The sequence below is a fragment of the Muntiacus reevesi genome, chromosome 1, assembly GCF_963930625.1.
Source record: "Muntiacus reevesi chromosome 1, mMunRee1.1, whole genome shotgun sequence".
Lineage (NCBI taxonomy): Eukaryota > Metazoa > Chordata > Mammalia > Artiodactyla > Cervidae > Muntiacus > Muntiacus reevesi.
Genome location: NC_089249.1, coordinates 51,035,322 through 51,056,772, shown reverse-complemented (window position 1 = coordinate 51,056,772; position 21,451 = coordinate 51,035,322). Strand labels below are relative to the sequence as shown.

The window sequence follows — 21,451 nt, the reverse complement described above, 5'->3', positions numbered from 1 at the left end:
TGAGAAGATGCTGTATTTAACGCTTTCCCTCCCCGCACCCTACACATTTCCCTACCACGTAGGGGCCATGCCAGGCCCCCTCCATTAAGGCAGATGGTGTGGAGGTAACAAACACAGAATGCAAGGCACTGGCTGGGGCAGAGGGGGTGGCAGGCCGGGAAGGGGAGGCTGGGCAGACACCTGTCCTCAGGAGGAGTGAAGCAGGAGGGCCATCTGGGTGGACTCAGGCCTTGCTGGGCAACGCCCAGGGATAAAAGTAGCCCCAGAAAGAAACCTGGCCGCCCAGGCAGCCGCAGCTCTCACCTACTCCCTACAGTCCTTCTCAGAAGGCAAGGCGGCGTGTGAGCCAGGACCATAAGAGGCCATAGCCTGAGGGCAGATGGAGCATCCACAAGCCACAATCCATTAACCAAAAAAATCCATGTCCTTCCTGATTTCTTAGGAGGGAGGCAGGGGTTCTTGTCAACCTCCAGAAGGTTCCCGCGGGGCTCCATTCTCCCGGAGGCCAAGTTCATGCTCTGGGTGAGCGCGGGGCCCACCGGGCGGACTCTGCAGTTCCACACACCGAGACCTGGACTCCTTCACGACACCGAGCCTGGGCCCAGCGGGCTGGCCTCCCGGGTCCTGCCACACCCACTCTGGGCCCTTCCTCACAGATGCTGGGCTTTGCGAGGCCGTGTCCAGCACACCCAGCACACCGGTGGTGAGTCAGAGCAGCGCAGAAGGCAGCAGCAGTAGAAACATCCCCAGCCTAGAGGCGCCTGGGATCATTAGTGCAAGAGAAATGTGCGATGTGATCTAGGTGACAGAAAAGGCGCCCCAGGCCACAGAGGCCGAGGGCTGTGCTCCCTGAAACGGCTTCACTTTTCAGTCCTGCTCCGGCTCTGTCGACAGAACGACACCTTTGCCTGACCTCCCCAGACCTTCCCCCCCACCCCCTGGGGCCCGTTCCCCCTTCAGAGGGTCTTTCTCCTCTTCCTCCCTGCAGGCGGCAGGAAGAGCTGAGCTGTGAGGACTCAGGCTTCCCGCTTCCCTTCTCAATCCTCCCCCTGGACCTCACACCTCCCCTCATCCTCTCCCCGCTCTGCTTCATGTGGTCCTCAAGGCCCAGCTCACAGGTGGCTGGGACAGAAGGGGGCTTCTCGTCCCTGCCATCGCCCCCCACCCTCCCTCACCTGTGATGCATGTGGGAGCCATGCCCTGCACAGGGAAGCCAGGAGCCCACCACCCCCTGTTGGTCCCCTGGCCCCAAACCCCTGAGGCACTGGGAGGAGTTGGTCCCCTCTGTGCTTCCAGCCAGCCTGGAGTCAGTGCGGCTGGAGGGTGAGGTTAATGCCCTGATCCGCAGCCAGCTGTCGGTTGGCTACCTGGGAGGGTGTGTGTGTCCTGGAGGCACGGATCTGCAGGGGAGCTGGGAACAGCTCCACGTGGGGCCAGCTCCCCAGAGTCCAGGGACGCACCTGTGGGTCTGAGGTATGCAGGGGAGGCGGGGTGCCCTTCCTAAATGCACAACTCCACCCCCCCCTCACAGTCTATGCTGGGTCTGGACATGTGTGGTTTTGGTTTTCTGTTAAAAAAAAAAGTAAAACCCCAATAAAATTCGCCCAACAGAAGAGTTTCCAGTCCATTGTCACTGCCCCCCCGAGGAGCCCCAGGTGGGCCCTGGAAGGCGCCTCCTGGTCAGTGTGGTCTGCCAGGTTGGGCTCACCTCCCTCAACCTGGTCCCGCTGCCCTTCCTGAGAACTCTGCCACCTCTGTCTCGTCTCCTGGCCCCGAAGGCCCAGAGGCGGAGGACGGCCGCCGGGGCAGGGGGTACCGACTTGGAGGCTGCTCGGGCCCACCATGGCCCCTGCTCCCCTCCCTTCCCGCTCCGGCAGCGAGCGGGCACTGGCCGGGCCACCGCGGTCCAGGTGCCCGAAGCCATCGGTCCAGCGGGCGCCCCACCCCTGCCGGGGTTATGGCGTCTTCATTTGGCGGCGGTTCCACATGCCCCGCTTGGAATGGAAGTGATGGAAGAAATTTCGGAGGGAGAGACGCTCCACTTCCAGGCCGGCTTGGAGGATCCTGGGTGGGAGGGGGGTGGGATGAGCCACAGAAGCACCGAGGGAAGTGGGGGGAGGGTCAGCCCCCCTTCCACAGCCCCACCAGGCCCTGGCCGCTTCCCATGAGGCAGGGGTGGGACAAAGACAGCCAAACGGCCTGGGCCCGTGTCTCAGAGCCTCTCTCCCTAGAAACGGTAAATGGATACAGTGGTGGATGCGGTGAGGACCAGTGAAGAAGGATGCGAGTACTCAGCACACCTGGAGATTGGCCAGCAGGGGTCCCTCCACCCTGTCTGATGGAGGAAGGGGGAGTCCGGAAGCAGACCTTGTCCCAGCTCCCCCACCTCCCCCTTTCCACCCGCATAGTCGCATAGTCTGTTGGGAGGCCTGTGTTCCCAGCAGGTGGAAGTAACAGGAATTTGGAGAAGTTTCTCACTCCCTGGGCCTCAGAGGAGGCAGAACTGTGGAGGTCTGCCTTCCCCCAGGGGTGGAGGTAACACCAGGCTTCTCTCCGCTTTGGGGTCTGACCGTGGAGCTTTATGGGAGCTGTATTATCTAACACAAGCTCCCTCACCCACTCTCATTTGCACCTTAAATTCTCTTAGTATTGTCACCTTCCTGCCTGCCTGCCTGCCCTCTAGGGGGAAAATCAAACAGATCCAATTTTCAAGTTTTCAGATCGGGTTTTCAAGACAGTCAGAGCTGAGAGATTTGGGGCAAGTCGTTAACTTCTCCTGGAGGCTCAGTTTTCTCATCTGGGAACCGGAGATGACCACATGTCCCTCCCGGGGTCTGGGGAGTGGAGGGTGTCCACTAAGAAGGGAGTGGAGGATGTCCATCACCTGCCCAGGCAGGTGCCCAGGGACTAGGCGGTGAGGAGGTGCCCAGTCTCCCAGGGAGAAGAGTGTCTCTTCCTCATCAGGGTCCCCTCCACCTGGAGCCCCTGACCTTGCCCCATCTACCTCCTCTGGATGCGGCATCAGCAATTACATCCTTTCTCTCTTGGATTCTCCTCCTCCCTCCCCTTCACCCTCACTCCTAAAGCTCAAATCTCCAGGTGTCACCCACTTTCCCCCTCCTCCCCTTGGCAGCAAATTTCTTGAGGAATTTTGAGGAGGAATCTCAAACTAAGCCTCCAGTTCCTCACCACCCACACACTCTGAAATGCCTCTCCCTGTGTCCTGCTAGCCTGTCCTCTTCCCCAAAGCTCCCTTCTCTCGGGGTTCCAGGGAGCCAGAGCCTCCTGGATACTCGATGCTTTTAACGGTACACACTGGCTCTTATGGTGACCCTGTGCTGACTCTCTCATCAACCCCCCAAAACCCCGGCCTCCTCCCCAGCCGTGTTCTCCCAGGTGGTCAGGGGACAACATTACCATTTACACCGTCACAGCTCGGAGTCTGTGCCCTTCCCTAACAGCCTGCCAAGCACCCTCCACGCCTGCCCTGCCACACAGGCAGAGGCAGGATTCCCTCCAATAGCTCAGACCCAGCAAGGAAAGGAATCCAGTCCAGTGGGGCCAAGGGGGCTGGGCCTGGGGGGCTCTAGCCCCGCCCCTGCTCCAGGCTCCTCCCCCAGGCCCCTCCCCAGTCACCTGTCCAGCAGCTCCCAGTCCTCTCCGCCCCAGCGGTCTCGGAACTCCTTGGTGTTCATGCCGCCGATCCTGTCCAGGTCTGACTTGTAGATGCCTAGCAGCCCGAATCCGTTCACCTCCCAGTAGCCTGCAGACAGACAAGCCCCGGGGGAACTGAACCGGGGCCAGGAGGTGGACCGAGGGGGCTCCGGGGTCACACTCCTAGAGTATCTTCTGGGAGGCAGAAGATTCTCATCGGAATGAGCCCTTTCCTGTTTGTAGGGAAAGCCCTCTGAGCTAAATTTCCAGGTCCAGGGAAGCCAGCAGTCCCCCAGGGAGGGGCCAAGTGCTGATGACAGCCCCCAGGAGGCTTTGACAACAGCAGCTCCCAAGGGTGCAGCCATGCCCGGCTCCCTCTTCAGGCAGGAAACCTCCCATCCCTGCATCCTCCGCAGGCACACCTTCTGGCACATAGAAAGTGCTTGGTAAATGTCTGATGAACAAATGAAGGGGAAGACGTGACAGGAAGTGTTCAGCCTTGCTGCTGCCGCTGTTGTCAGCTCAGCCCTGGGGCACTTCGTGGTCTGCCCAGGTGAGCAGGGCAGCCAGGTGAGTGGAGATGGGGAAGGGGAAGGGATGGAGAGTGGGTGCTGCCGCCGTAGACAGGACTGTCTCCAGCTCCGGGTTAAGCACCAAGGCACAGAGGTCTTTCCTACCCTCCTGAGCCCAGGGCAGGCTCACCCTCGGGCCACTGGGGGGTGGCCCCACAGTGCAGCCTCATGACCATGGGGGCGAAGGCCATCTTGCCCTCCACGCAGTGCTTCCGGATGGTGTCGATGATGCCAGCTGGGAAGTGGATGTGGAGGTCGCAGAGGAAGATGATGCTGTGCGGGTCCTGAGGACAGATGGGGGCATCAGCAGTCCCCCTAGACCAGGGTGAGGAGCTCAGGACACTCTAGGACCATCCTCAGGCTCTCTCCCATTTCAGTGACTGGCAAGCTTGCATGAAATAAAGTGTTGGATGGATTTCCACGGCCCTGGGCATTGGGGCACAGTTCTCGTGATCACAGAGGGAACCCTGACTGTCTTCGTGGACGCTGGGGACTCTGGACAAATGCTCCCACCCTGACCCTGGCCCTGCAGAGTAGCAGAGAGGACCATGTGTCTTGTGCCTTTTTCTCCCCGAGGAGCTGGCCATCTGAGGATCTCTTTACCAGCTTTCATTGTCTCCCAGGCCCCTCTCAGGCCGCTTACCTTCACCAGGTCCACACCAGCCTGGAGTCCAGCCGAGCGTTCAAAATTCCCACTTAGCCTCATGTACTGGTAGCTGCGGGGAGAGCAAAAGAGAGGTTGAGCCTCAGGACCCAGCTGTGACAGTCCCAGGAGGAAGCTGGCGGGCAGCATAGAGGTGATGCAGGCTCCTGGGATGGGACTCTGGGTGGGTGAATCCTCTGGGAAAAGCTAGACTGGGAATCAGGGCACTGATGGGACTTCAGGAAGAGGTTTCTCAGGCTGCACCCCACCAGGAACACCCTCACCTCCGCAGCTTGGACTGTTTCAGGGCCATCTCGACATCCATGTCCTCACTGCTATAGTCTGTGATGATGATATTGAAGTGTGGGTCACTGGTGACCCGGGACAGGGTCTCCATGTCTCTGATGAATTGCTGCACCCAGCGCGCCTGGTTCTTCACTGCCCAGAGGGGCAGGCAGGGTGGGTGGGGAGAAAGAAGTAGAGTAATGAAAAGCAGTGCCCTCCACTCCTGGTCCTGCGTGCTCAGGAGTCCCACTGGACCTTTGCTTAGGGCAGTGTGGCTATGAGAAAGGTCAGCAGGGCAATGGGGGTCGGAGGGCAGCGGGAGAGCTCCTGGTACAGGGGCCTCTCCACCCCCTCCCTGCACAGCCTCCCAGGCAGGGCCCCGCAGAAGGCCTGGAGCTGGGGCTTGTCATCTGCTCTCATAGTAACCCTCCTGGGCCCTGACAGTCCAACCCACCAGCTGTCCATCCCACGATCACCCTGCACTTCCTGTCCGACCCCCTCCAACCTGTTCTACTCCTGTGACCAGCTCCCCTCTCCCTCTCTCCTAGTGAAAACCAGGCGGCCCGCTCCCCAAGCCCCTCCCTGTCTCACTGCCCCAGGCCAGCAGTCCCAGCCCATTGTTCACACCCAACCCTGCATGCAGGTTCCACGGGAAGAGCTGCCGGTCAGCCGTCCTTCTCAGCTCCCCGCCCTGACAGCCCAGGTCACCTGAGACCAGTTACTTTTCTCCCGTGAGCCCCTGTTTCCCAAAGTGGCCTTTCCCCCAGATCCTGTGAGACCACGTCGGGGAGCAGAGACCAGGTGCTTGCAATCTCACGAGGCCTTTGCTCGGTCGAAGGCGCCTAGGCAGTGGGAGGCTCACCCGGCACAATGAAGTGGACCACGGCGCGGTGGTTCCAGGAGAAGCCCTGGGGCCAGCACAGCTTGGGCTCCGGGCCCCGGGCACCCGGGACTTGCCCCTGGAAGTCATGTGGGCTCCACACCAGGCCCTGCAGGTTCCGGGCCTCAGCCTCCTTCCCGCCCGCAGCATCGGCGCCCTGCCAGCCACGCGTGGACACAAACTCGGAGAGCCGCACCAGGCGCTGGCCTTGATCCAGCAGCTCGAGCTCCAGGAGGTAGCGGCCCCCGCGGAGGTGGTCCTGCCGCTTCTCCACATTCACAATGCGCTGAAGCTGGTACCTCCTGGAAGGAAGGGTGGGGGGCTTCTGTCACTCCACCCCGTGTGTCAGGTGACCCCGGGCTTTGCCCAGCTTCACGGCTGGTTAACACACACACGATGCTTACCAGCTCCAGTGAGCACTGCCATCATCTTTAAAATAAGGATCCATAGAGATGGACGAGCTAGTCTCTTAGAGCTCTAAGACCCTAAGTATTCAGCACGTAAGGTGGAGCCATGAGTCATAGTGAAGAGATTCCTTCAGAAACTGACCCTCATTACTATGCAGCTCTGTTCAGTCAATAGTGTGAAAGACACAAGGGGGACTTCCCTGGTGGTCCAGTGGTTAAGAATCCGCCTGCCCATGTGGGGGACACGGATTCGATCCCTAGTCCTGGAAAATCTCACATACCGCAGAGCAACTAAGCTCATACACCACAACTCTTGAGCCTGCATGCCACTGCTAGAGGGCAGCCCCTGCTCACTGCAACTAGAGAAAGCCGGCATGCAGCAATGAAGACCCAGAACAGCTAAAAAACAGACAAATTAAAAAAAATTTTTTTAACATATATGGCTAATAAAAGAATAATTTTAAAAGAAAAGACACAACAGATGATTGGAAATGCTGACTGGTTGATCCGACATCACCAGTCACTCAGTTCAGTTCAGTTCAGTCGCTCAATCATGTCCGACTCTTTGTGACCCCATGAACCGCAGCACGCCAGGCCTCCCTGTCCATCACCAACTCCCGGAGTTTACTCAAACTCATGCCCATCGAGTCGGTGATGCCATCCAGCCATCTCATCCTCTGTCGTCCCCTTCTCCTCCTGCCCCCAATCCCTCCCAGCATCAGGGTCTTTTCCAATGAGTCAACTCTTCGCATCAGGTGGCTAAAGTATTGGAGTTTCACTAGGGAAATGCAAATCAAAACCACAGTGCAATACCACTTCACATCCACTAGCGTGGCTATTTTTTAAAAAAAGGAAAATTAGAATTGATGAGAGTATGGAGAAACTGGAGCCTTTATAGACCGCTGATGGAATATAAAATGGTACAGATGATTTGCAAAAGAGTTGGTAGTTCCTCAAAATGTTAAACCTAGAGTTACTCTATGACCCAGTCATTCAATCCCAAGGAATTTACCCAGGAGAACTGAAAACAGGGTCACGCAAATACCCTGCACATGAATGTTCATAGCAGCATCATTCATAAGAGCAAAAAGTGGAAACAAGTCAAATGTCCATCAGCTGATGAATAAACAGACAACATGTAGTCTGCCCAGGTAGTGGAATATTACACAGCTGTACAGAGAAATGAAGCACTGATAACATTCCACAATGTGCATGAGGCTTGGAAGCACTTGCTAAGTGAAAGAAGCCAGACACGTGTGAAATGTCCGGCATTGGCAAATCTACAGAGATCAAGCAGAGAAGTGCTTGCCAGAGCCTGGGAGGAAGGAGGCAAACCGCTAACCAGGTTTCTTTTAAAAGTGATGAAAACATTCTGGAATCAGATAGGGGTGGTGGCTGCACAACATTCCTAAATATACTTAAAAACCACTCAACTGTACACTCCTAAATGGTGAATTAAATGATATATGCCTTTTATCTGAAGTAGAAAAATATCAGTGGGTTGAATGAATGAATGAATGAAAAAAACCAAGTGCTCAGTCGTGTCTTCTGCTGCCACCCTTCCAGCCCACATCTGGGGTCTCAGAGTGTCTTTTTAGCGCCAGTTTTGCTAGTTCCACCTCTTTACTGGCTCCTTGCATGAGCGCCTTCCCAGAGCTCAGCCCGTGCCCAGGGCCAGGCCCTGAGGGTTTCAGACCTTGCCAGACGGTGGGGCCAAGACCCGAAGGCATGCATCCTCCCAGGCGCCCCTCCCCGCCCGGCCCCAGAGAGCCCTTTACCTTACCCCCGGCTCCTCTGGTTGAGCTTCTTCAGGAAGACCCGCGTGACCTCGAGCGCCTCCTGCTCTGGAAGCAGCAGGTTGCCCGACGTGTTACAGTTCAGGTCGATCCAGTCTGTCCGCAGTGCTTGGAAATCCAGGTCGTGGGCGCTGAAGGTCTGCTCCCAGTTCACCACCGGGTCGAACATGGACAGGTACTCCAACACCTCGCTCACATCCTCCTCGTCCTCCCCCTCGTCCTCCCCCTCAGCCTCGCCGTCCATTTGTCCTTCTTGGCTGGCTACTGCCACCACCACGTCCTGCTCTTCAGGCCAGTCCCTTCTGGGGGCCGGAGGCTCCATCCTATCGCCCCTTCTCTGCTCTGCGATGTACGACTCGACCTGGTTCAGCCACTGGGACCGCCCAAGCATCTTCCCAGGACTGGCACCGGGGGGCCTGGGCCTCTTAGCTGGAGGCGAGTGCCCAGCCTGGGGACCCGGGGGCCACTTGTCAGGATGCTGCAGAGCCTGGTGGGGCTCGAGGCTGGGCTTCCTCGCCTTCTTGTCTGCTGGCTGGGCAGGGGCGGTACTGGGCCTCACGGGGAGGGAGGCTGTGGAGTTCTGCCAGGGAGGGGGCGCTGCCAGGCCCTCCTGGGCCCGAGCCAGGAGTCTCCGCAGGTTTCGGAGGCGGCGGTCAGGGGTGTCTGACTTCCCTGCTGGCATCCTGGCATTCTGGCCATCAGGGGCAGGGGTGTCCTCTGCCACTTCTCCATACTGGGATTCTTCTAGAAGGCTGTCCTCGAAACCTGCTGTTAAAACCATCCCTCACATGGGCTTTTCAACCTCTCCCCAACAAGATCCAGAAGGCTGCTGAGGACCAGGTAGGTGAGATGGGCAGGGGTCCCCGGCAAGACCCAGGGTGAGTTACTCAGCCTCAACTAACCCAGCGTCTCCATCGGCATAAAGGGCTGCTATCAAGGGTGGTGACATGAGGGACAGAAAGTGCTAGCAGGGGCCCAGCGGATGGCCGGGGTCAGGCCCCAACCCTGCAAGGTGAGAGGCCGTGGGAGGACAGTGCTTCTGTAGGGCAGTTTCCTAAGTGCAGGGCAGGCAAGGTCCTCGGGCCTTCAGGGCGCTTCCGCCAGGGCCCTGAATCTCCTCCTCTGGACCACCCCACTTTTGAAACGTCCCTACTTGTCTTGGAAATTAAGGGGGTGAAGGGCTGCTTCCCATCTCTTAGGCCTGGGGGAAGGGGCTGCAGGGTTTGCACTCTAAGCTCCTGGGGGCGGTTCTGGCCCAGTCTGGACTGTCACCCTCCAGTCTGGCCCGGAGGCTCGGCCGTCACTCTGTACCTGGCTGCTCTGGGCCCTGCTTCTGAGGCTGGTCAATCTTGATGTAGTCTTGAAAGCTGAGCCTGCAGTGGGGAGGAGGGGAGCTCTGAGGTCACAGCTGGCCGGGGTTACAGGGGAGAGGGGTGTGACTGTATGTGCACATGTGTGCATATATGTGTGTGTGTGCGCGCACGTGTGTGTGAAGCACCCAGGAAAAGCCAAGGCCCTCGGTGGAGCGCCCTCGAAGCCCCCCTGGTCCAGGGAGCTCTCCTGGCTCCCCCCCACTCAGCGCCTCACCTGTCTTGGTAGTAGGCATTTTCCTGGTAGAAACACTTATTCTGGGTCTCCATGTGGCTCAGGCGGGTGTAGTCATTAGGGTAAACAAAAGACAGGTGAATCTGGCGGGGGGAGGAGGAAGGCACGGGGCTGCTGTGGACCAAGCATCTGGATTCCAGCCACTCTTTACACCCCCTCCTAGGACCTGGGTGGCACGTGCCCCTGAGCCGGGCTCCCCAGTGCCCACTTCCCGTCTTCTGCCACAGCTCATCCAGCTTCAGCTGAGACCACCCACCTCTCCTCCTGTGGCCTTTCCCGCCACCTCCTGCACCCCGGGACCAACCCTCACCACTCCCTACACTGCTTTTTGCGCCCCTTCAAACACAGCTCTAACAAAACCCTCTCAACCCTGCCCCACAGCTGCCCCCGGCCCTCTGTCCTGCCTCCAGTCTCCCCCGCCGTCATCTCTGGGCCCAGGAGCCCAGCATCACCCTGCCTCTCGGCCTCCACACGGGCTCTAGGTTCTCTAAAGCCAAGTCCCTCCACAGTTCACCTCCCTAGCGCCTTGTCTATAGTTTAATAAATACCACTGCCCTCAGGCAGAGGGTAGGAGGCCTCGGCCAGGCCACACACTGCACAGCGCCGGGCTCCGCAGGGCTGCCCGTCCAGGCTGGGCACCCACGGAATACCAGCGGTGTGGCGTGGGGAGGAGGGGGTCAGCCTCAGCCAGCCCCTCCCATTCCAGCCCCTGTCGCCCAGGCAAGACTTACAAACCGGAGTCCCTGGTAGCGCTGCAGAGGGAGCCCGTCCACCAGGTAGCTGGGCTTGTAGGGGCAATCGGGCAAGACATGTCGGAGCTGAGCCTTGGGGATCAGAGGCACTGGGGGAGTGGAAGGAGGTGGCTGAGGGCTGCGGGCTGCAGCCTGGAGCCTGCACATGTCTGTATTTGCTCGTGAGAGGGCCCACATCCGATGGTTGAGGCTGCTAAACCAAGCTGGCCCCCCTCGAGGGTGGGGGTGGCATTCACGGGGCACCTTGGAGTTTGGACACAGCCCCTGGCTCAAGGAACAGTAGAACGCTGGGATCGCTGTATATGGCCAGTCTCAAAACAGCTTTCAGACGAGATCGGGCGCGTTCAGGGTGGTATGGCCATAGACTCAAAACAGTTTTCAAAACTTCCAAGAGACCACAAAGCCTCACCTGAGTGCGGCGTCAGTAACTGAATTTCCTTCCACTTGTCATGGGGGCAGTGGGGGGGAGCGTAATTGTTAATTTAAAGTATTTATTTATTTGGCTGCTCTGGGTCTTAGCTGCAGCGTGTGAACTCTTTAGTTGTGGCATGTGGGATCTAGTTCCCTGACCAGGAATGAAACCCGGGCCCCCTTGCATTGGGAGCGAGGAGTCTTAGCCACAGGACCCTTAGGGAAGTCCACGTCAACTTTTAAGATGTAAATGCCCCCGACAGTTTAAGGTGTCATTGCCTTAGTGGAGACATACTTCTCTCACCGGACAAGAGCTAGAATCCAGTAAGAAACTGATACCTGCGATTGCAGAGGCATGTCTGGATTCAGGCTCTACTTCTTGTCCTGTCACGTTTGCTCTGTAATGACTGGTGTGACTGTGAAGTGGTCCGTCTGTATTTCTGCACTGTTCTGTACATGTGTTCTATTTCACACACATGAAAGCAAAGAGGCTCTGGTTTGGGGACACTGTGCAGGACAGAGGCCTCCCGAGTCTCCTCCCTGACACCATGGGCCTGGCAATACATCCCCAGGTCGGAGGTCAAGTGCGTGGCAAAGTCTTACCTTTATAGAGAGTGTCCCGAGGGTCGGGCCGCAGCATGTCGGCGGGTGGTTGTTCGTCAGTGGGAAGCGGGTCTGGGGAGCCCACGTGGCTGGCTGCTGTATGTGGGATGTGGTCCACCTCGTCCATCCTCAGGAGGGTCTCATCTGGGCCCAGGGAGGAAAGAGCAGAACAGCTGTGACTCCCAGAGAAGCCAGACCAGAAGCCAGGCCTCTGCCTTCTCGAGGGGCCAGGAAGGGGCCAGGTCAAGGCTCCGGTACCAGCTGCCCCACAACCTGGTACCATATGTGTGTGTGTATATGTGTGTGTGTGTCTGTTTAGTTGTTCAGTGTCTGAAGCTGCAATCCTTTGGACTGTAGCCCTCCAGGTTCCTCTGTCTATGGGATTCTCCAGGCAAGGCTACTGGAGTGGGTTACAATTTCCTCCACCAGGGAATCTTCCCGACCCAGGGATCAAACCTGCATCTCCTGTGTTTACTGCATTGCAGGCATATTCTTTACCTGCTGAGACATCAGGGAGGCCCAATACTGTATAGGATGTGCCCAATCCCTGCCCACCTGAGTCGGGCCCCCACAACTTGTGGTTTCAGCTGTTTATCTCCCCTGGATCCCCTCCACCAGCCCCATGGCTGGCACACACCACAGTTTTGTGTGAACTGGAAAAAGCCACCTCTTGCTCAGAATGTTTTACTGCCACCTGCTAGAAATCTGTCCTTAGAAGTATGTTCAGTTTAACAAATACGTGAAGAGCACTTACTACATAATAAGCCAGACACTGTTCTTAAAAATTTGTAAGACAAAAAAATGTCTTGCAAATATCAACGCCTTTAATCCTCGTCATCACTGTGGCTTAAATACATCATGAGTCCTACCTGACAGACAAGGAACTCGCGCAAGTGGAAGCGAAGACTTGTGCCTGAGATCACACAGCTGACAGGCTGGCAAAGCTGAGTGTGAATGCAGGGTGTCTGCCTCAGGCTCCAAGGTAGGCTTAGGATAAGCCCATGCCCAGGTGAGCAGGGCGCCCTGAGACTTCCAGCTCAGCACCTCCCTCTGGCCTCCAGGGGTGTTTGCTCTCTGTCTGAGGGTTCAGTTGCCTTGGCTCACAGAGCGGTCTCCTTCTATGCTACAGGCTGGCAACCTCTGGCCATCTTATAGGTTTCCTACCTGAATTTGCTGTGGGCTTCTTTATTCTTGGTTCACACTGATTCCAACTCTCCCTTCTTCTGGCCCTTCTGCCTTGACCCTGTGGCCTCTTGCTTGGTCGCTGGCAGCCTCCCCTCACCCACCTTATCTCTTCCCCACGACCACCCTCTTTTGTGAGCCAAATGTGCCATTTCTTACTCCCTCCTGCCTGCCACACACACTGCCTGCCATCTCCTAGGCTCCTCCAGACCCGCCTTCCCTTCTTGCTAGGGCTTCTGGCGCGCCCGCTCCTCCTACACCTGGGCCCATGCGGGTTACACTCGCTGGTGGAGACCGCTCTGCGGGGCCTCCAGACAGGAAATCACAAGCCGTGTCGAGTGTGATCAGAGCGTCCACAGGCTGCAGCCGGAATGCGGGTCGGCATGCTTTCTCTCCCCTGGCCACAGCTGTGCAAGAACCATGATGGCTCATCTGCATCGTAGGGGCTTGGCCTCCCTCCGAGGTGTTTTCACCTGGACTGAGCCTCACAGTCTCTGGAGCCCCTTGGAATGATGCAGACAATGCTGTCTGGGGGTGGATAGGCATTGTTCTGGGGCGAGGACTCCGAGAGCGTGCAGAGAGTTCTCCCAGGTCACTGACCCCGAGGGCTAAGGAGCTCTGACCATGGCGTCCCTTTGGCCTCTGCTCCTCGTCCCGCACCCTTCACATCCGTGCTCTGGCCTCCCCATGCCAGGCCCCCCAGTGGGCAGAGCCCAGCAGGCTGGCCCACCTGGCCTCGTCCCCAGGCTGGGCAGGACACTCACTTGTGAAGAGGGACAGGGAAGCAGAGTCGATAATGCTGAACTTGGCCCCGGGGTCATTCCGCCGCCACTGGAAGAGGGGAGGGTGGAGGTGAAGGGTTGGAGGTGGCTGATTGGGAACACGGTCCAAAGGAGCAGGCAGAGGGGCGGCCAGTTGGGCGCTGAGGGGACAGCGAGCTCTCACCGCGACTTCCACGTGGTCGGTGCCCTGGTCGTTCTGTTTATGCAACACCTCGAAGTAGTAGCGGCGGGCGGCTGCCAGGCTGGCGGGAGAGACGGTACAGGCTGCCTCCCAGCGCCGCACACGCCCGGTCCCTCCCTCCTCGCTCCTGGTCCCTCAGACCTGCTGCTGAGTGTCTGGGTCAGAATCCCCATCGCCACTTACTGACGGGGCAGCCTCAGTTTTCCCTCCCATGAGATGGGATAGTAACAGCACAAACCTCCCGGAACACTCGGGGAGTCATGTGAAATAACAGTGCTAACCCTCAGGGAGCTGTTCCTACGTGTAAGCACCGTGCGTGTGTGCACACTTCATTGTGTCCAACTCTGCAACCCTATGGACTGTAGCCCGCCAGGCTCCTCTGTCCACGGGATTTTCCAGGCAAGAATAGTGGAGCGGGTTGCCATTTCCTACTTCAAAGGAGCTTCCCAACCCAGGGATCGAACCTGAGTCTCCTGTGTCTTCTGCATTGGTAGGAGGACTCTTCATCACTGAGCCACTTGGGGAGCCCATGCTAAGTGCTTTATACAGTCAAACTCACTTAACCCCTAACTGTAGATATGAATGCTATGTACAGAAATCTTGGGTAATTTGCCCAAAGTCAACAGGTAATAAGTGGCCACATTGGGGTTTGGACCCAGGCAGTTGGGTCTCAGCCCCAGTTCTCAGTTACTCTCCTGAGCCGCATGGGCAGTGGTGACCATGGGGGCTGGCACGGCCAGTGCTCTGTGCACGCTGGCCTGTTTCACCACCATCAACACCAGCACCAGCACCATCAAGCCCACACATGTTCTCCTGGGTGGGTGGGTGGGGGTGTGGGGGTGTGGGGGTGTGCACGTGCGCGCGCGCATACCACCAGGTGGCGCTCTGAGGCTGGGCTAGCTCCCGCCCTAGCCACTCCAGGAACCATCAAGCCCACAAGTGTTCTCACCGTGTGTGTGCGCGCGTGCATGCGTGTGTGTGTGTGCAGACCACCAGGTGACGCTCTGAGGCTGGACTAGTTCCTGCCCTAGCCACTCCAGGAACCGTTGTGTGTGTGTGTGTGTGTGTGTGCGTGCGTGCGTGTGTGCGTGCGTGCGTGCGTGCGTGCGTGTGTGTGTGTGTGTGTGTGCAGACCACCAGGTGGCGCTCTGAGGCTGGGCTAGTTCCCGCCCCAGCCACTACGGGCCTTCCCTCCAGCCTGCCCAGGGGTCCCCGCCATCCAGAATTTTGTGCAGCACAGAAAACGCAGCGGGGCTCTAGGCTGCACAGCTATAGATCTCTCCAGAGATGGAGAAAACGAGCAGAGAGAAAGGAGACCCGTTCTGTTTCCCAGCCCTGAGTGCCACCCAATACCTGTGTGACCCTCATTAAGTCACAGCCCTCTCTGGGCCTCAGGTCTTCATCTAAAGTGAAGAAGGATGGGCCAGAAGGTCTCTGTCATTCTTCGGAAATGCAGGGAGCCCTGGCTTGCTGGACCTCTGTGATGGTTGGTGGGGGGCAGAGGGGTCCGCCCAGGGGACAGCTCCCAGCCTGCCTCCATTAGGGAAGCAGGTTGGGGGATCTGCTGCTCACCATGACCCATACTCACCTGACCGGCTTAGAAATCTGACTCCGGAATTTTCCGAACTCTCCAGGGGCAGTCCACTCTTTTCCAGTCTGGAGATGTGAGGAGAGAGGCAGGGTGGGAGTGATGAGTGAGGAGACAAGGAGAAAGGAAGGAGGTGGGAGGAAGTGGGGAGGGGAGATGCTGAGGGATGGGAGGGGGCTCAGGACCACCCGAGAAGCAGCCGGCTTTCCTCGAAGTGTTCCCTCCAACAAAACCCGAGAAGCCACACGAATCCTCGGCACCAGGACCAGGACAGGTGTGGTCTAGACCTGAGTCTTCTCCAGGTCTGTTCCCGCCCACATCCCGTCCATCCCTCTGTAAGAGTGTCCTGATGGAGGCAGGTGACCTGGCTCCTGGGGGGATGAGAGGGCCTGTGGGGCTGAGCGGACCCTACCTTGCCCACGCTGGCCAGCAGCTGCAGGCCGGAGACCTGGTCGTCCCGGCTCAGCCAGAATTCTGCGTTGTCGTCGGCAGCGATGGCAAACTGGATCTCCCCTGGGCATGGGGGGTGATTTCCCAGGTGAGGGCAGGACAAAACTTCCCCTAGCGGGCACTCACATCTCAGAGACTAAATTCTCTGTGGGGTCTTGTGCCAGCCTGCTCACTTTGTAAAGCGGGGGTTTCTACACGTGGGAGACTCCATGGATAGGGCATGAGAGGGATAAGCTAGTTTTGAACCCTGCAAATCAAGGTGTGAAGTGGCCACCTGGGGGCATGCATGAGGCCTCACCATGTCCAAACCCTGCTCCCCTGAAAGTGGGCTAACGGTCCAGCCAGCCAGCCCAGGGCAGGTGACATGCCCAGGTACCCTGAGAACTTCAGCAGGATGTGGGGTGGCCTCACCATCCATGAAGGGGTGCAGGTAGCCAAAGATGCGGAGGCCGTAGTTGGTCCACTTGGGAGACACGGCCAGCTTCCTTAGGGTTGTGCGGATCTGTGCCAGGAAATCAGGGGATCGTTACCCAGGGAGGGAAGAGGAAAGTGAAGCGACGGGTCTGCTCAGGGCTGGCGGAAGGACAGAGAGGGAGTGAGGCAGGTGAAACCCGGGTACAGGTTCCCATGTGCTACTTTATCCAGACCTTGAACAGTGCACAACCTGTACAACTGGATGTGGTGGCCCCTGGGGAAACTGTATTGTGAGCCATGAGGAAGGTAGGGAAATGGACAGGATCTCTCAGGAGGGAACAAGGGAGATAGTGTGGGCAGACGAAGGGCGTCCATGGGATAAAGGAAAGGAAGTGAACCAGAAAAAGCAAGGGGAGAGGAGGAAGGCGGAAGTTGCGGGGGGAGAGGAGTGGTGAGAGCCAGGAGCCGGGCAGGAGGGGGCAGGAGGCACTCACGTGGGGGTACAGGGGGAAGTGGAGGTTCCTCCGCAGCTGCTGGATGGAGCTGCCGCACCAGTCCTCAAACACGTGCAAGTTGACGCGGCCGCGGAACTGCGGGGACGGGGCGGAGTGAGTGTGAGACAGAGGCCTGGCCCGCCCAGGCCAGCGCACCTCACTGTTCCAGATCACGGTCCGCGTCGGCACCTTTCGCATCCTCGGCCCCATGGCTGCATGGCCTGGCCCTGAAGCCTGGGTCTCTTTATCTGGCCTTGCACGTGTTCACACACAGATGCACATATGTATGTACACACACACACACATACCAACACACACACACACTCCAGGCGCTTCCCACACAGGAAGGGAACTGATCTGCATTCCCCAGGCAGGGGGAGTTACGGGCAGGACAGGGTGGCAGGAGGGAGGCGCCAGGCTGGGTTTCAGCCGGTTTGGCCCCCTTCCCTTCAGTCTCATGGAGAAGGGCATGGCAACCCACTCCAGTACTCTTGCCTGGAGAATCCCTTGGACAGAGGAGCCTGGTGGGCTACAGTCCATGGGGTCACAAAGAGTCAGACATGACTGAAGCGACTTAGCACACACACACGCCTTCGGTCTCCAAAGAGGAAAGCCACGTGGCTGTCTGACCTGGGTGAAACCTCACCTCCCTGGTCTTCGAGCTGCCCCCTCAGCTGGCAGAGGGTCCTGTGGCTGGCTCTCCCGAGAGTCAGAGCCTCTCATGGACACCGCCCAGGTGCCTGGGGCTCAGGGGCAGCCAAGGGAAAGCAGGAGCAAGCAGGTCCCCTCCCCTCCACGGGCGGGAAGCCAGGACACCAGTGGGTGGAAGGGCGGGGAGCGGGGGAGGGGAGGGAGGGGGGACCTGTCCCGAGTCATCTGGACACAGTGCTTCAGGTGACCCCGTCTTACTCTCCCCTCTCCCCATGCCCCCCATCTCTAGAGTATGGGAGGTGAACCCCATCAGGCCACACGAACAGGCCCTCTCTTCCCTGCATCAGATACCAAATCCCAGTGGCCTTAGGGAGACAGAGGAGGGGGTACCAGAACTGGAAGGCCTTCCCACATAGAAGGCCTTCAGCAAGAGCTCTGGAGGGAGGGATGGTGGTGGGGGAGAGAGAAAGGGCCGGGCAGAGCACCCCCCCAACCCGATGGGACTGCCAAGACCTGAGGTGCAGCTGGAGGGGTCCCCCATCCCCACTTGGAGGGCCTGTCTCCCCATCCCCTCAGAACTTGGCTCTTCCTGGGCTCGGTGGCCTGGGGACCTTGGGGAGCAGCCATCGCTCCCTGGAATGTGAGTGGGGGGCTGGGGTGGGTGGGAGAGAGAATGCCGGCCTCGTAGGTTGGGGGTGGCCTGGGGCTGCTTGGAAGGAAAGAATGGGGACATTGTGCCACTTCTGGGGAAATTCCTGAGTCCGGTTTACAAGACATAGTTGTCTCCTCCAAGCCGCCCCCCTCCTTGCCCCTCCCCGGGAGACTCGCGTCCACAGAAAACCGAGTGTGGGGGGACACCCCCAGAAGTCCGCTTGTTCAGCCAGGGGGCCAGAGGCCACAGGGGCTGGGACAGGGGAAGGACGAGGTGGGGGGAGCTGCTGCCCCCACCTGCCCCTCATGTCCTGAGCCGCAGGGGAAACCCAGGCGGGTGGACGGAGCTGTCCACATCCCAGGGGGTAAAGCCCTGACTCAGGGCTGAGCCCACCCTCTAGCCACCCCTCACCCCTCTTGGGCTCTGGGCAGGGGTCCCCCGAGGGACTAGTCAGCACCTTCTTCCTCCCCAGGCCTTGATGGTGACCCCACCTTGGTTTGTGCCCCTCCACTCTTTGGAGATGTTGTGTCGGGCAGGGATGTAGGACTCAGGCTGGTCAGCACTGCCCTTTGCCCCCTTCTCACCGTCCAGCAGGGTTAAGGCCCAGGGAAGAGCACTGGTTACTGCCAGGGCCAGAGCACATCCATGGCCAAAGACGGACTTGAAAGGTCCAGTCACAAGCAGCGGAGAAAATACCTGTTGAACCTTTTCCTTTCAGGGTTGACACCATTAAAGCCCAGAGAGGTAAACTGACAGCCCAAGGACACACAGCAATGAACCCTGTGGAAATGGGAGGGCATCGAGGGGTGCAAATATAGCCTGTGGGTGCTCCCCCAGGAATGCCCACTGCCTTCTACCATGACAGGGCCTCTGCCAGGCCTCACTGGGCTCACAGAGCCTCCCAACAGAGTGGAGGTGTCTCCCATCACTGATTTCCTCACACAGCCTGCAGAACTGTCTTTCTAAAGACAGATCCAAGACAGATCCAGGGACTTGCCTCACGGTCTAGTGGCTAAGACTCCATCACAACTAAGAGTTTGCACCCTGTTACTAAAGATCCTGCAGGCTGCAAAGATCTAAGACCTGGCGTGCTGCAACTGAGACCTGGTGCAGCCAAATAAATAAATAAAAACTGAAAAAAAAAGTTTCTAGAGACAGATCTGACCACACCACTCTGCCGCTTCTGACAGTTCCCAGAAGCTTCTGGACAAAACCTGTCTTCCCCACCTCTCCTCACCCCTCTCCCTCCAACCGCACACACTCCTCTCTGCTTTTGCAGACAGTTTCCTGGTTGGAAGGCCTTTTCCTTTCTTCTCCACCCAGCAAATTCCAGTTCCAAATTCCAGTTTAAGGCTCTTTTCAAATGTCTCTCTAAGCATCTACAATTTCTCCAGGCAGAGTTACGGCTCCCTCCTTGTGGCTCCTTGCACATCTTACTTATCCAAGGGAACAAGTGCTCAGAGAAGCTAAACCTGGAGCCATATTTATGGCTTCATTTATCCTATAAGCAATAGAGATGTTTGTGCCAGTGTTGATGCAAAGATGGAAAGGGGTCCCTAGAGGAAGAGATATGCGGAAGTATGAGCCGCCTGTGCCAGGGTTACTGCAGAGGCTGAGATGCAGAGGGCGGGAAGGTGGTCCACCCCCCTGGGGGTGGTGGGGCAGCCCAGCACCGGTGTGAGCATGGACCAGGCTGCTGCTTAGCCAGATTCATGCCTATAAGACCAGCACACCTGGCAGGACCATGTGACCTCCACCCAGCAGGACAATGAGGCCTGCACTCCGGACTCCTGTTTAGAGTCTCTACAGCCCCTTGATTCCTGCTCACACCTGCCCCTCAAGTGAACTCCCCTTGGGAATCAAGGGGCTCCCAACTCTTATCTATGAGGATAAGAGACTGCTCTAGATGGAAGAAGGGACCAGAGCCCCATTGGTGAAATCCTAGTGGGGGACATGACCCCCACTTGAATAGATGCTCTGTAACTGAACTGGGATGTCACTTGTGTCTCCCATGGTGACCTCGTGTATGATGGTGGTGGTTCGGGGCCCTGAGAAAAGGCAGGTCTGATCTGCACACAAATGTCTACAGAGCATTACTCCCAAGAGCTGAAAGCAGAAACAGCCCAAACACCTATTTCCGAGGATAAGATAATGAGGTCCATCCACACAGTGGAAGATTACTCAGCCAGAAAAAGGAACAAAGTTCTGATACAAACTCTGCCACATGGATGGGCCTTGAAAATGTAATGCTAAGTGAGAGAAGTCAGACAAAACGGCCACGTATAATACAAGTCTCCCTGTATGACGAGAGTCTTCATATAGACAGAGTCTATCTGAACGGCAGATCCAGAGAGACAGATTAGACTAGCATTTCCTGGGAGCTGGGGGCTAGGGGTAGTGAGGCTATCAGGTGAGGGGTTTCCCTTAGTGGTGACGAAAACCGATTAATACTAAATTGATAGTTACGGATGACAACTCTATGGATATACTAAACGTTACTGAATTGTACACATTAATTGGGTGAATTATAGGGACTTCCCTGGTGGTCCAGTGGTTAAGAATCTGCCTTCCAATGCAGGGGACCCGGGTTCAATCCCTGGTTGGAAAACCAACATCCCACATGCAGTTGGAGCAACTAAGCCAGAGTGCTGCAGCTAAGACCCAGCACTGACATTAAATACACATTTTTAAAATTATGAATTATATGGTATGTGAACTATATCTCAATAAAACTGTTAGAGGACAAAAGATGGGGGGTAAAGCCTGAGAAGGGAAGTCAGGATCCCAGCCCTCGGGAGAGACACCAAGTCACCGAGCCAACACAGCATGACCCGTGGACTCCAGCTTGCTTTGATCCAATTCTGTATCCACCACATTTCTTTCCTGTAATGATGTTGGCTTTGTAGGGGGAGCAGAGTAGCAGACAATGTTTGGTCAGTGGACCGAATACCGACAGTAAGTGAATGCACTGTCATTGAGGTTTGTTATAATTAGTGGGGTTTGCTAGTCAGAGTCTCATGATTTGGGCTGACAGAGACGGTTTCTGAGGGCAGTTACCTCAGGAAGCCCAGCCTGCCAGTCGACCACTCCTCATCTGAACAGCAGAGCAATGACAAAGCCTGCTGCACTTGAGAGTCACTTCTGGCCTCTGAGACTCTGAGCTGCCAGCTGAAGGCTGGGGATGGGAGCTGGTCAAAGGAGAGACCACGGGCAGCCTTCCCGGGTTCTGTCCGTGCTCACCCACAGGGCAGGTTTGCAGGAGCTCTGCCACCTTGGGGAGTGACTGGTCAACCCCTTTGAAAGCCATTGCCCAGAAAGGGGTGATAATGTGCAAGCTGACAGCCCCCGACAGCTAGCAGATGCTCAATAAAGCACTTCCTGCTGAAACTGTAGGTCCAAAGGCAGGAGACAGGTAAGGAGAAGGAATAGAAGTCCCCACGAAGGGCTGG

At 57.6% G+C, this 21,451-nt stretch overlaps 1 protein-coding gene across 2 annotated transcripts in view; it reads right to left on the bottom strand.

The window, feature by feature from the left end:
* Nucleotides 1–21,451, bottom strand: part of B4GALNT3 (beta-1,4-N-acetyl-galactosaminyltransferase 3) — a 98,190-nt gene continuing 76,739 nt past the window's right edge. Inside the window, exons 4-20 of one of the 2 annotated variants that reach the window (XM_065942935.1) lie at nt 16,700–16,795; nt 16,203–16,293; nt 15,754–15,854; nt 15,342–15,409; nt 13,736–13,814; nt 13,555–13,621; nt 11,609–11,752; nt 10,574–10,683; nt 9,825–9,925; nt 9,549–9,610; nt 8,225–9,005; nt 6,017–6,336; nt 5,154–5,307; nt 4,870–4,942; nt 4,357–4,510; nt 3,637–3,763; nt 1–2,064 (exon numbers count right to left, since the gene is read on the bottom strand). In XM_065942935.1, coding sequence (XP_065799007.1) covers nt 1,956–2,064; nt 3,637–3,763; nt 4,357–4,510; nt 4,870–4,942; nt 5,154–5,307; nt 6,017–6,336; nt 8,225–9,005; nt 9,549–9,610; nt 9,825–9,925; nt 10,574–10,683; nt 11,609–11,752; nt 13,555–13,621; nt 13,736–13,814; nt 15,342–15,409; nt 15,754–15,854; nt 16,203–16,293; nt 16,700–16,795 — 2,637 coding nt within the window. In that variant the 3' untranslated portion in view covers nt 1–1,955. The remainder of the gene's footprint in view (nt 2,065–3,636; nt 3,764–4,356; nt 4,511–4,869; nt 4,943–5,153; nt 5,308–6,016; nt 6,337–8,224; nt 9,006–9,548; nt 9,611–9,824; nt 9,926–10,573; nt 10,684–11,608; nt 11,753–13,554; nt 13,622–13,735; nt 13,815–15,341; nt 15,410–15,753; nt 15,855–16,202; nt 16,294–16,699; nt 16,796–21,451) is intronic. The other variant, XM_065942944.1, reaches the window with a different exon arrangement.